Source organism: Dreissena polymorpha, chromosome 6, assembly GCF_020536995.1.
Source record: "Dreissena polymorpha isolate Duluth1 chromosome 6, UMN_Dpol_1.0, whole genome shotgun sequence".
NCBI lineage: Eukaryota > Metazoa > Mollusca > Bivalvia > Myida > Dreissenidae > Dreissena > Dreissena polymorpha.
This window is the reverse complement of record NC_068360.1, coordinates 86,090,241-86,105,296: the sequence shown is the minus strand read 5'-3', so window position 1 is coordinate 86,105,296 and position 15,056 is coordinate 86,090,241. Positions and strand designations below refer to the sequence as shown.

At 35.0% G+C, this 15,056-nt stretch overlaps 1 protein-coding gene across 1 annotated transcript; it reads left to right on the top strand.

Moving 5' to 3' along the window:
* Positions 1-560: 560 nt before the first annotated feature.
* Positions 561-14,310, top strand: LOC127833301 (uncharacterized). Its single transcript, XM_052358481.1, has 12 exons — positions 561-693; positions 1,329-1,382; positions 2,214-2,320; positions 2,820-2,993; positions 3,304-3,415; positions 3,828-3,911; positions 4,969-5,006; positions 5,657-5,698; positions 6,127-6,313; positions 7,806-7,878; positions 8,819-8,958; positions 10,135-14,310. Exons 1-12 carry the CDS (start codon positions 655-657, stop codon positions 10,294-10,296), a joined length of 1,212 nt encoding a protein of 403 aa, XP_052214441.1. The 5' UTR covers positions 561-654; the 3' UTR covers positions 10,297-14,310.
* The last annotated feature ends 746 nt before the right edge of the window (positions 14,311-15,056 follow it).

Genomic DNA, 15,056 nt, shown 5'->3' with positions numbered 1-15,056 from the left:
TTTACCTAAAAGATTTCCGGGTTTTCCGGATATTTCCGGGTTTTATACCTGCCCCGTGGAGATTGAGTCAAGGTCACAATATACTCAAAGATTTCCTACACAAATTCAATGTGAAAGCAATAACTTTAACAAAAAATAAAGTCAAACTTTTGCGCATAGACATCCGCTTACCACACCTTTTCTTAAAGAGCATTCCAAGCCGCAATGATTTAAACAATAAAAAGGGGGGGTCATACGTTATGCAAGAAAGAACTCGACGCGAATCAGCGGTTACTGTTTTATGGCCATCTATTTACCGGCTTCGTATCAGTTGAGAAGGGTTTCCCGCCATCTGTCAAAGTCTCATGTAGTCTCCAACCTTCATGCAAAAGAGTAAATTTTTGTTAAACATCAATGTTTTCCCTACCACATGCACAAAGAAACATTCTAAATTAAAGCCGTGGCAAGTGCCCCTACAGAGAATTGCTTCTTCTTATAAATGATGTTCATGTTTTGAGAGAGTATAGCACTCCAAAATATTTAGTATATTGTAACCTCAAGGCAAGTAACCGTGCGTATTTCAAAACAAACAACAACAACATGTAAACGCTATAAATAATAAGATTGTGAAATCGTCGCTTAAATATATTGACATATTTGTATACAAGAACCAATATGACGGTCGGCTGGAGAACATTGAATGTTGGAGAGCAGGTTAATTAATGTTATTAACGGTTAAAGACAAAGTAAAAACTTTAATTCATCATACAATCGCAATACTTCCCTGCGGCCAGTGCGGGTGCGGTAACCTCTTTTCATTTGTGACACGCATTGAACTTGAAGATAAACTTGTAACAGTGTTGTTTTTTCACAATTTTGGAAATGGGGACGGGTTTCTTTGATTGAATTGGTTAATTGGTGTTGTTGATTTTTTGCTAAAAAAATACTAAGGTTCAGCTTATAGAGCTGCATTTGAAATTAAATGTTTTGACTCATTTTTATTGGAATTTTTATGTCCCATTTGCGAAAAATATATACTTTTATTCATTCGGAATGGGTTTCATACCGGAAATAAATTTGAACAAAAAAAAACACTGTGTATGAGAATGAGACTGATAAAGATGTAGACCGATGATATGATTGCTGCTGCTTACAAGTTTTGTTCTTGAGACTGACATACTCTTCTGCACAATGGCACATCATCATGCGATTAAATTCTTTTCTATATTTGCCTTTAATACTGTACTGACTTGTATCATCAAACTTATTCATAAAATTGTTATATTGTTTGCATCGTTCTGATAAGCCGGAAAAATCAACACTTGCTTTATTTATTTTTGTGTGTGCAGGCACTGGTGTATAATCATGAAGGGCAAGCAAGAATTGAAGATGGTCCGAAAAGGGTATGTCTATTTCCAGTCCTGTAATTGTATTATCCACTACAGGGGTGTTAAAATCCAATTCCTTCTCAAAGTGGTGACTAAAATGTTCATCTGGGCACTTATAATGCAGGACCTGCTGTGCCATGTGCCAAATTACCAAATGGCTACAAATAAGAAAATTAGACATTTTCATTTGTCTAAAACTTTCTTCATAAAACCTCATTAAAGTGATAAAATGTGAAGAAATTCGATGTTCTACGGTAAATTTTACTAAGGAAAATTTTGAGCCAGGGGGAGCCCTGTGATGTCCAAAATACTCGCCCAATAGAGTTAACAAATTATTAGTCTAGTCTGCCACTTTATTTTGTAACAGGATAAGGTGCTTGTCTTGGGGGCCACATATAAGATTGTGTCAATACATACAATGTTGTGTTTATTACAGTAACCAGTCAATGTTCGGGGTTGGGATTTATTTGAACATTGACGCCCTTTATTTTCTCACAAAATATCAAAGTAGCTTGATATTCCTAATTAATATTGAGAAGAAATAATGTCTTAGTAAGAATGACTGACAAAACATAAAATGTTAGAAACTACAAAGTAAGCAAGGTCATCCCTTCAGGGCAAGTGGTGTTTAACAGATTTTTAAACCCCAGCTCTACTAACCTGATCATAATATGTTAGACTGAATAGAGCTTTAGCAGTCCATTAGCAAAAGTTGTTTTTATTAATATTAGAACTGTAATTTCATACACCATTATTTAATAAATTTGGTTTCATTTCATCCCTTCATGGCCAATCATGGAGGAAAAATATTTATTCATGAAAAATAATAAATCTATTTTTATTCAGCTGTTTTTGTTTCGTGAGCGTATGACGGTACTACAGAGGTACACCGCCAATCAGAATGAGTACTTGGTTGTCAAACATAGAGACGGTCAGATAGAGCATAAGCATGGGTAAGTAAACATAGAAACGGTCGCAAAGAGCATAAGCATGCCATAGGTAAGTTAACATAGAGACGGTTGCATAGAGCATTAGCACGCGTAAGTAAATAAGATTGAGGATATAGCCTGGCATGACAGCCATTATAAAAACACAAGTGATGATATCTACTCATCCTAATAATTTATTTGCAAAAGATTTGTCTAGTTCCAACGGACATTAGCCCAACTAGCTGAGCATGTCCCAATAAATTCCAAATTCAAGACTGTGTCACTAAAAACAATAAGGGATGATAGCTACTCATCCTAATAATTGATGTTTTTAATTCAATGTGGTTGATGTTTTGTTTTTTACTCTAAAATCAGATATTGTATTAAAATACTAATATTTGTTCAATATGTTAACCAACTTATTGTTTGAAGTAGTTATAGAATGATGTAATATTCATTGGATATGCTATGTATATAACATTATTATTAAGATATGATAATGATAGTGTCTTTTGATTTTCAGACCATGTGTTATGTTTCTGAACACACTTGCATACAAAAGCATAACCAAGCAAGACATGATTTCATTGGATGCTAATGAAGCCTTGGTAGTGTACAGCCAGGACGCGTCAACCAATAAGGTGAAGCGTTACATCAAGTATGGACCCACAATGTTTATGCCAATGGCCCATGAATGGTAAGACTTTATGAGGAATGCTATACATACATTAATCTGTTACAAAACTGAAACAACTCTTAATGGTTAATACCATGTATGTACAAATTAAAAAAACAACAACAAATATTTAAAGTTATATAACTGTTTGTCATTTTTGCATTAACAAATATTTGTTTGAGTATGTGAATCATGTTCAATCTGGAATACTATATTTTTTGGCAGGATCTATAGACATGGTAACAATAGCAGTTAAATGTATGTTGTGAATGTCTTCTTTAAAGAAATAATGGCTGCTATTGTTTTGCTTCAGAATTGTTGTCGTTTTCAGGCTACACAAATTCTCATGGCACGGCACAGACCCTGACAACAAGACTCGACTTAATCCAAACCAGAATAAATTTGAACGTCTACAGATCATACCGGATCAGTTCTACTATAATGTGTGTACAATTGTAAAGTCACAGCTGATGTTTTTATTTAAAAAATGTTCATTTTTATTTTGAAGCTATTATTGGATAAAACTATAGGATGTTTTTTTTTAAATATTGCTTAACCCATTACTACTCGGATATTATGCAGTTTGAGGCGTTTGTAGTTCCTTAGAAAATAAAATTAAGTTGAAGACCTTTCTTAATATAACAAATCCTAGTTTTAAAGGCTTCATTTCCATCCCTAAGATACTGATGAGCAGCAAACAGCATTAAACCTGAACAGACTGTGAATTAGTCGCAGGCTACTCTGGTTTAATGCTGGTTGCATTTAGCCATTTTTACTTTGCTTCTTAGTTGGAAAGGGCTAAAAGTGCAGCATGTTTGTGTAGTTCATTGTGACGTTCTGATGCCTTTCCTACAGGTGGACGAGGTACGGACCGCTGATGACGCCCTTATCAGAGTGAAGCTCATGATCTTCTACGAGCTTACTGACATTGACCTCATGGTATCACACTTTTTAACCCTTCACCACTTAGATACGTATTTAACCCTTTTCCACTTAGAAACGTTTTTTAGCATGGCACCCGTTATGCAGTGCTCTTGTTACACATTTTTAGTCCTTTAGAATGTTACATTTCATTAAATACCTTTCTTACTAAATTCAAGTTTTAAAGGCTTCATTTTCAAACCTTAGTTACTGATGAGCAGCAAACAGCATACAAACCTGAACAGACTGCGAGTTACTCGCAGACTGTTCTGGTTTTATGCTGGTTGCTGGTTTCGCTTCTTTTTGGGGAAAGGATTAACAAAATTGAAATATCATCCTTAAATTTACCAGTAAATTAAAAAAAATAATTTAGTCTTAGCTAACAATGCATAAATGAAGACAGCCAGTTTGATCTTTAAAAGAAATTACTTAGCAAGTGAACCTCTATTTTCATTGTTAGATTCACCAAAGTAATTCTTTATTTGTGCTATTGACATGTTCATACAGCAAACAGTTAATAACTTGTTTGGAGCCATCTATACACTTTGCCTTAAGGGTTTGGAGTAATTTGTCTTTACAAGTATTTATTTATTATTCAGTGTGTTTCATTTCAAACATATTCTACAGCAACATCATGAAGTTGTATCTGCGTTTGCTTCTTATTGTCCCCTACGGGTTTCACCGGAGGGGACTTATGGTTTGCGCTCTGTGCATCAGTCTGTCAGTCCGACACAGTTTTCTGGATCCTGCGATAACTTTAAAAGTTCTTCATATTTTTTCATGAAATTTGAAATATAGACAGATGGCAATAAGGAGATTATGCACGTCGTTTAATTTTGTTCCTATGTCAAGAATTCTGGTTGCTATGGAAACAAATAAAAAAAAAAATTCTGACAATGTTGGAGCCAGTAGGGGACATATATTGCTTGGCAATAGTCTTGTTTTGGATATATCCACTGGCTGTAAAGGATATTTAAGTTAAGAGTCATGTGGCTCAAAGAAAGGAATGGAATGAGGCATACAGTATTTGTTTTAACTAATATTCATTTCTTAACTTGGATTTCAAATATTTCAGCTAGAAGCCACTAAAGATCCTATTGCAGATTTTGTAAAGTAAGTTAATGTTATGGTCTTTTACATACTTTGTAGTGCATATGTATCTAAGATTGTAAAGTTTGGCTCAATTGAGAGTGTTTTGAATTGTTGTGTGGTATATTAAAGATGGATTCGGTTGGTGGAGGGAATTTGACGCAGTCAGCACTTATCAGCCAAAAATACACAATTGTTTGCCTATTTTATTGTTAATCAGAATGAATATTTAACGCAATAGTGTAAAGGATTTGAGTTTAATGGCAGAATAGCTATTGTCAATGACTGTTAGAAGAGGACACATGTGTTTGAACTGTTCTTAAAACTGCAACAAACTTTCTAAAAATTGCATGTAGTTAGTTGAAAAGTCAATTATATAATGTTGCTAATAATGTGTGTCTTGTTCTGTGAAAATTTGGCAAAATGCATGTGCTTAAAGTGTCGTCCCAGATTAGCCTGTGCAGTCGGCACAGGCTAATCAGGGAAGACACTTTCTGCTTTAATGGTATTTTTTGTTTAGAGGAAGTCCCTTTTTACCAAAAAACTAGTTAAAGCAGAAAGTGTTGTCCCTGATTAGCCTTTGCGGACTGCAGAGGCTAATCTGGGACAACACTTTACGCACATGCATTATGCCCAGTTTTCTCAAAACAAGACACATTTATTTATTTTACCAGTTGTGTGTGTGCAGACACTGTCGCCTTTGCTGCTAAAAATACGTAAGTAATCAATATATTCATGTAATGCTTATACTGGTAACTGTACAACTACAATATTGTCGTTTATGAAGACCCTTTATATATAATATTAAGTGAGCACTGTTTTAAATTTCATGGTACATACACATAATTTATAGTAAAAAAATCCCCACAATTTTACCGAAATATAATAATAAATTTTTACCATATACCGGTATTTTTTTGTTTTTGTTTAAGAATTGCAACAACGTGCCTCAAAATACCACAAAATGTATGCAGCTTTTCATTTGCCCATTTATACTTCCCATAGAGTTTCTTGAAAATATCTGTTTAGGTGATACTGATGTGTGTCATAATTTTGATAACTAACCAACACTCACCAGTGATGAGGTATAGAATTTGTTTTGAATATGACCTTGATCTCACCGTCCATACGTATAACCTTCAAGGTACATAGAGTTTATAGAGAACTCTGGTCAGCTGAACAACCTGTCCAGCTTCCCTCAGCTCACGGAGAGGGCCAAGTCCATTGGCTATAACGTCTCCAAGGTTGTATTCCGGGGGTACTTTGCCCATGAGAAACTACAGAAGCTACATGACGGGGCCATTGAAGTGCGGACCAGACTCAAGATGGCGGTAAGTAACTGTACAGTATGAGTATATTTGTGGACGTTACTTGTATTTGAGCCAGGCTCTTGGAAAACAGGGCTCAATGCAATTGTGTAACGTTTGGTCCCCGATTAAGCTGTAAAGTCCGCACAGGCTGATCAATGACGACACTTTCCAGGTAAACTGGAAGAGATTTTCTTTAAAAAGTGGAAAGTGTTGTCGCTGATAAGCCTGTGTGAACTGAACAGGCTAATCTAGAAGACACTTCATGCACATGCATTAAGCCCTGTTTTCCTAGTATGAGGCTGTTTAGAAAATTTGAAGCACACTTTTCAGTTTTGCTAAGGTAAAATTTAGCAACTATTGAGTACTGTACCAAGGTGATGAATTAAGTCTTGTCTTTACAATAAACCTTGTACATTTGGGCTTGTGAATCGAGACTTTAGTCCACATTTGTGGAATGCTTATTCTGGTATGGCTACATTTCTGTGTTTGTTATTTCTGTGCTAGCAAATGCTGCTTACCTGTATATTGTTTCAGTACAATAAACACTGCTTATCTGTATATTCTTTCAGTACAAAACACTGTTTACCTGTATATTATTTCAGTACAACAAACACTGCTTACCTGTATATTATTTAAGAAAAAAATATATGCTTACTTGTATATTATTTCAGTACAACACTTGCTTCTTACCTGTATATTATTTCAGTACAACAAACACTGTTTACATGTATATTATTTCAGTACAACAAATCATGTTTACCTGTATATTATTTCAGTGCAACAAATCCTGTTTTACCTGTATGCTATTTCAGTAAAACAAACACTGTTTATCTGTATATTATTTCAGTACAACAAACACTGTTTACCTGTATATTATTTCAGTACAACAAGCACTGTTTACCTGTATATTATTTCAGTACAACAAACACTGTTGACCTGTTTATTATTTCAGTACAACAACTCCCGTTTACCTGTATATTATTTCAGTACAACAAAACACCGTTTATCTGTATATTATTTCAGTACAACAAACACTGTTTATCTGTATATTATTTCTGAACAACAAACACTGGTTACCTGTATATTATTTCAGTACAACAAATCCTGTTTACCTGTATATTATTTCAGTACAACAAACACTGTTTATCTGTATATTATTTCAGAACAACAACTCTTGTTTACCTGTATATTATTTCAGTACAGCAAACACTGTTTACCTGTATATTTTTTCTGTACAACAAACACTGTTTACCTGTATATTATTTCAGAACAACAACTCTTGTTTACCTGTTTATTATTTCAGTACAACAAACACTGTTTACCTGTTTATTATTTCAGTACAACAAACACTGTTTACCTGTATATTATTTCAGTACAACAAACACTGTTTATCTGTATATTATTCCAGTACAACAAACACTGTTTACCTGTTTATTATTTCAGTACAACAAACACTGTTTACCTGTATATTATTTCAGTACAACAAACACTGTTTATCTGTATATTATTCCAGTATGAATCAGAAGAGCAGGAACAGAAGATGACTGACCTGAAGCTGAAAAATGAGAAAGATCGCATCGACCTTGGTCAGTGATAATACCGTAACCTTTTTCCTTTACTAATTGCAATTTAAATTCCCAGTTTTAATGTCGATTTCATATTAATTGTTTTAACTCTGTTCATGTCTCCATTTAAGTAAGTGATTCATAATGCTCCAAATATTTTCTAGGGGGGGGGGGGGGGGGGGCATAAAGTTGACTTTTTATCGGTTCGTTTTTCTGACATACAAAATGGCTATCTGGTGGACATCTTGTATGATATTTTGCTGACATTTTGTCACCCAAACTGATTCTACATAGATTGACTGATTTTCATGAACATGCATACACTCTATATGTATAACAAGGAATAGCACGTGATTTGTATCTCTATACATTTCAAAATGCTAGTAGATGACTGGCAGATATTTTGTATCAAATGTGGTCCTTTTAGTTATTCCCTGTGTACACTTAAAATACAAAAGGAATGAAAGTGCGTGTCTCAATAAAATACAAAATGGCCAAGGACTAGCTGTCCGTCTTTGCTAAAAGTTTGTTTTATATAAACAACATCTTTTTTTGTTCAATTGACATTAAATCTCACTGTTCATATTCAAAGGAAGAGCTCGAAATAATGCTAAATTGAAATTGTTTAAATTGATGTATATTATTGATTTTTAGAGCGAAAGATAGCGTAAGAAGAGATAGGAATGATGATTTTGAATTTTTCAAATAAATGCCTTTTTTGTCATTATCAAATCTAAAGATAGCATGGGATGATTTATAAATAAGATATATTGATATTGTTTAAATAAATGTCTGTTGTGTAATTTTCAAAGATAGCATGAGAAAAAAATGAAATAACGATCAATTGAAATGTTTAAATTAATGTATATTTTAATTATTTTTTATTTTCAGAGCATAAGAGGATGTATAAGTAGTTATATATTGAATTTTTAGAAATAAAACTATATTTTATGATTTTCAGAGCAAAAGATAGCCTTAGAAGAGTTGGTTCACAAGCAGGAGATGGAGCTGTCCGGCATGAAACACAAGTTGGAACTGGAGTTGAAGGAAGAGGAACAGAAGAGGAAGAAATGGGAGGCAGTGAAACTTGGGGAGCTCCAGGTACTGTGAGGATTCTCAACTTTTAAGTGCTCGCTATTAATACAAGCCGCGTTATGTGAAAATGGGTCTTATGCTATATGTCGCCAGCATAGCCCATTACCAGCCAGCGCATCCAGGTGGTATGTTCAGGAGCTACCCTTTCCGCTAATAGGGCTGCAAAACCTTTTTTGACTAAATGAGCTGTGCTCTGTGAATAAGGGGTTTAATGTATGTGCGTAAAGTGTCATCCCAGATTAGTCTGTGCAGTACGCACAGGCTAATCAGGGATGACCTTTTCCACCTTTACTAGATTTTTAAAAAGAAGAGACTTTCTTGAAACCAAAAATATCAGATAAGCGGAAAGTGTCGTCCCTGATTAGCCTGTGTGGACTGTACAGGCTAATCTGGGACGACACTTAATGCAAATGCACTTAACCCCTTTTTCACAGAGCAGGCCCAAATGGTGGACAGGGTAGCTCCAGCTCATAGCATGTAAATGCACAGTCTGGTCTGGAGCTATGCTGGATGCATATGACATTAGACACATTATTGCAAGACATGCTCATACATGTATTGAGTTACATTTTCCCTGATTTAAATTATCAATTGGTATTAACTAAAAGATAGGCAAATTGATGAATATCAATAGTCACTTAAATTGATTAACAGTGTACAAGACCTGAATCTGTTACCTGCTATTCTTTTTTCTTTGCACCCAATTTGATATATCCATTTAAATATCTAGTAAGAAAAGTATTTCTCAAATGATGATGATGATGTTGTTTCTTGATCACAACTTCAGTCAAGATTTGTAATGAAATTGGTACTAGAGTGTGATTATCCGGATCATTTACTCCAAAAGCTCCACTTGTCAAGTACCCTACTGAACTGTTTTCTATTTGAGCCATGCTCTGGGAAAATGGGGCTTAATGCATGTGTGTAAAGTGTCGTCCCAGAATAAAGTGTGCAGTCTGCACAGGCTAATCTGGGACGACACTTTCTGCTTAGACTGAATTTTCGTTTAGAAGAGACTTCATTCAAACGAAAAATTCCAAAGAAGCGTAGTTTTGTCCCTGATTAGCCTGTGTTCCCATAAAAAGGCTCACATTATGTCATTGTTTAGCACTCCGTTCCCACTATCATCAAATCTTTGTGATCTCACGCATGTTTTCAGTCTCTGCCATGTGAATCTTGTAGGGTCTAAAGCTCACTGATGCTCAGCGTATGGACTACATGAAGAACCTGCATGGTCTAGGGGTGGACCTCAACCAGTATGTACAGGCCATGGCAGCACGGCCTGAGAAAATCACACGCATTGTGGCGGCAGAGAACACTGCAAATCTGCACCTGCATCAGTAGTGTGCAGCCGAGTCAAATCTGATACTAAACCAATTTAGTAACCAGTAGCAGCCACAATTAGGGGACAATTGCTGATGGCGGTTGCAGTTTAAAAGAAACAAATCAACAAATTTGGCTGAAGAAAATTGAATTCAGCTGCATTTTTGACGATGCTGGAACAGCAGCGTCCAAGGTTTGATAACCAGTAAAAAAATTCTTCACAGTGGCGACCTTTGTAAAAGACCGAGCCAGTCCGATTGAGATAACTCGATTTTTCAGTAACTTCCCTTGGCATTCGCCACTGCGTAGGAGATTGCTCGTTGATTTTCATTGATAACATTCTCCTAGCAGAGTTGTCGTTCGTGTTGATAAAGGTAAATATTAATAGAACAGCATATCCTGGGGAAACAGATTCAATAAGTGTATCAGAACGTTAATTTCAAATTAGTAATTTTACATCCATTTTATTTTTATGGACCAATGAAACAACTATATATTTTCTCTTTTTTGTTTGATATTTGTTTTCGATTTAGTAAATAAATTACGAATAAAAACATGTAAAATTAACTTTTTACGTGATCACAAAACTAAAGAATGCGAACGATTTCGAACCTGCAAATTGTAAACGCTGCACTGCTATGATATATATAGATAAAACAACATTTTTTTGCGTAATTGTCCGTCCCGCTAGCGCAGTGGTAAGGACGATCGCTTTTTCACCTTTACGACACCGGTTTGATTCCCGCTCCCGGCGCAATGTTATATTTTGTCTGTTTTGTGGTCACCATTCCGGACAGGTGTTTTTTCCCGGATAATCTCATCCCCCCCGCAGCATTTGACCATATAAAAAATTAAAAAAGTATTTCAGTACAAAACAAATAGCTGGAAATTGCAGCTATCATTCAAAATTCGTCCCTACTGTCGTCAATCTAATCTTATTAGGAAGGAGTGCTGGACACACTCCGGGTCCCAACATTATGCAGCCTCAGCGCGGAGGTAACTCATTACCTTGGAAAAACACAAATACACACACTGGGTGCAGCCTAGGCGCGTATAGACTCAAACAAGGCAACAAACTCAAGTGCGGGCACAATCATTTAAAATTAACATATAGAATACGATATTCTAACAGAAATTACACAACCACCTAAGTGTACATACCATGTTTGATTGTTTGATATTTCGTTCGATTGTTAGATTTCAGCATATACATGTATAAGGTCATTTCGCTATTAGTTAACTTATCCATATGTTCGTGGGCGAACTCGGATAGTCAAGTGCTCATACGATTGAGCTCACATGTTCCGGCTATGTGCTCATACCTACTTTCGAGAATCATCATGAAGGTATTGCCATACTTAATGAACAAGAATGTGACCCGCCTCCCAGTTTCGCTCAATGGGTCAAGTTACCCACGGGTACTACTTCCCCGTACCCCTAAACTTTTTTTCGTACCAAAAATGTTTCGTACGCAAAATTTTTTCGTACCAAATTTTTTTTCGTACCCAAAATTTTCGTACCCAAATTTTTTATCGTACCCAAATTTTCGTATCAACATACACAATTGTGGTGATATAGATAAACTTAAATTGATGTTTTATATCCATCCTCTTCAAAAGCATCGTCACACCAGTACTGCCAGTACTTTGATTTTAAAAGTCTTTAATGTCTATTCAATATGCAAAGAAAATCAAAAATTTACAATGTGAGGAAAATTGGTTTAATAAAATTATTCAACAGCGAGACCCCAGAGTAACCATTTTACACTTCAAAGTATATTTCTAAATTGCATCAAAGTTTTTTGTTTGTATCCAAAGCTTCTTTTACTTGAACTTTGTAATGGGTAAATCTTGAATTTAATTAAATATTTACTATATTACCCTTTTTAAGCATAAACTAATGAGGTAGATAGAACAAAAGTGAGCTGAAATTGTCCCTTAAGTGAAGGGCCAATTTAAGTTGGGTTAGGTACTTACATTTATGGGACATTTGTCACTGCATCTTTTAGCCTAATAACAAAGTGGCCATACATGCCATAATTTTTCAGACCTATTCCGGGACATTGAGTTAAATTGTTCCGGACTTTTGCCAATTCTCTGGGACATGTAATAAAATGAAGCGATATTTATAGACATATGCATTTTTGGTACGTTTTTTTGTTTCGCATGGTTAATTGCAAAAGTTCGAAAGCCACTTTAAGTGGCGCTTTCTTAGAATTAGTTCAGTATAGATAAACAGCTTCCTTTGCCAATATTTTCACAACAAATTATTCAATGTATGTATTATTGTTTTTGTTATTCATTATTATTATTATCATTATTATTGAAATTAATAATAAATGTGTCTTCTTAATAAATTGTATTGGTGTTTTGTATAAAAAAAATGCTTTTGAACAATGATGTTATTTTTTAACATAATGTATTTTGACTCTTATTTGTATATCCGTGCAATTTGTTAATAGCTGTGTGTTTACAATTTCTGACTACAAGTTATTTACTTTTTCCTGCAATTAATAGTATCATAGTGTTTAATGTTTTTATCAATTTTGCTACATGTCTGCTGACTTCTGTGCAATATTTAATGCCCCTTAAGGGAGGCATATAGATCGCATTTTCTTTCCTGTCCATCTGTCCTTTTTAGCCATCAGTCTGTCCCACTTTTTTGTGTGGAGCATAACTAGGGAAGTGTTGTAAGGATTCTAATGAAACTTCGTATAATTATGCAGGAAGTGCAGAATACAAGAACTATAACACTGTCATGTGGATTTAACCCATTTATTCCTAGTGGACTCTCCCATCCTTCTAAATTGGATCGATTTATTTCCAAAATTAGGGATGTCTAGTATATTTATTTCTATATTAAGAGTATTTCTTACAGAAATTCCTTAACCCTTTCCCTGATAGACCTCTTATCTGATCTGCCACTCCAGGCCAATACCAGTCCTGCTGTTCTGATAACAGTGACTCCATATACAGCTGATAAGCCTGACTACACCATCTCAATAGGGTTATTGGGAAAATAATGGAAACATTCTCAACTGTTACACCTGTCTTGTTTAGGCTTAATTTTCACTTAGTTTCTTGCATTTCACATCATTTGTGTCAATGTAAATATTGTAGAGAAATAAATTCTCATTCCAACCATATAAATTTTAAGTCTGTATTCTAATAAATAATACGAGGATATAAGTTATAACAAGTAATACAAGCGTATGCGAATGCAACAAGAAATGCAGTGAGAACCCCCACCTTAAAATATTGAATTGTAACATTAGGCGATTAATCTTTTGATTTGTCTGCATTTTGTTTTTATTTCAGACTCCATGCAGTTTTCAGATCATAATCTCTGTGCTTTATTACCCGAACTCGTTAGTTTCTGGACACGTGTGCTACTGAAAAAAGCCACCGGGATTGCGTTTTATGGCCTAAACAAGTCCAAAGTGTCTAGTATCCCGTGTGTTTTATCCCTAAATGTTAGATAAGCACGTGCATTATTGATTATTATGTTGGTCAGTACAAAAGACCTACTGAAAACCGCCGACTGCATCTTTGTTTTATTGCTCAATCAAGCAGCGATAATCCAATATCCTGTGTACTACAAAAACACCAACTTTAGATTAGCACGTGTCGTCTGTCAAAACCATGATTTTATATGTCAGTAAATATATCGAAGTAATTCTCGTAAATGATCTCGGAAACGGGACTTGCTTTACACATTTATCATTACGATATTAATTTTCATAAGATAAGGATTTCATTATGAGAACCAAACAAACATACACAGACAACATAAAATATAAATAATTATGACAAATTAAATGGAAAAAAAACGTTGGTCTATTTTCGAAAAATCACTTTTACTTTCTCCCAATTTCCAGAAAATGACTTGTACATATTGCATTAAGTCTAAATATAGACGACGCTGTTAATTGGTCGTTGTAAAAGAATATTCATGAACTGTACACGGCACTTTGCGTGCAATCAGATACAGTACAATAATTGTTGCAATATTGAAGGAACTAAAATATGAAAATGATACAGCGTTTATTACTTTTATTTTATTCAGGAAAATGTCAAAATCATTTGCGAGATGCCCCAATACTTAAATGGAAATTCACTACGAAGCTTTTACGTTGTTGTTTGCGCTACGCAGTTTTTGTTATGAATAAATACACCTACGCCTATTTTCGCGCTCTTTTTGTCCAAACAAAGACCTGACACGAAAATATCATGGGCATATACATGTATTTATTTCTGGCTACAATTTGTAACAGAACATTAACTGTACACGATGCGCGCACACCACATTATGTTATTTACGCTAATTTGAATACCATTGTCCAGATTGGACACCTATTTCATCAAATCTTTAAATAGAAACATATGCCGAAATTTATTTGACACTTTAGAAAAATGTCGGATGTTTGTGTTTATGAGTTTTCTTGAGCAATTTTGTCGTCAATATCAATCAGAATTTGCATTTGAAAATGGACATTGGGAATATACGGGATTATCGGGTAATGGATAGACACGGCCAAATTCGCATGTATGTGGTAATCGATAGAGACGGTAATAAACGCATGTATCGGGGAATCGATAGACTCGGGATTATACGCATCTATCGGGGAAAGGGTTAAAGCAAACAGCGCAGACCCAGATGAGACGCATCATGCGGCGTCTCATCTGGGTCTACGCTGTTTGTCAAGGCCTTTTTTCTAGATGCTAGGCATAAATGGGTTAAAGAGTTATTGTTCTTAGTCTATTTTTTGAATAGCATTGCTT

What these genes read in the sequence shown, in the direction of transcription:
- LOC127833301 (XM_052358481.1), top strand. Translation starts at nt 655, where the DNA reads ATGACGGTCGGCTGGAGAACATTGAATGTTGGAGAGCAG. An exon ending in ATGCCAATGGCCCATGAATG is followed by an intron (nt 2,994 to 3,303) that starts GTAAGACTTTAT and finishes TGTCGTTTTCAG; the next exon opens with GCTACACAAATTCTCATGGC. An exon ending in GAAAGATCGCATCGACCTTG is followed by an intron (nt 7,879 to 8,818) that starts GTCAGTGATAAT and finishes TATGATTTTCAG; the next exon opens with AGCAAAAGATAGCCTTAGAA.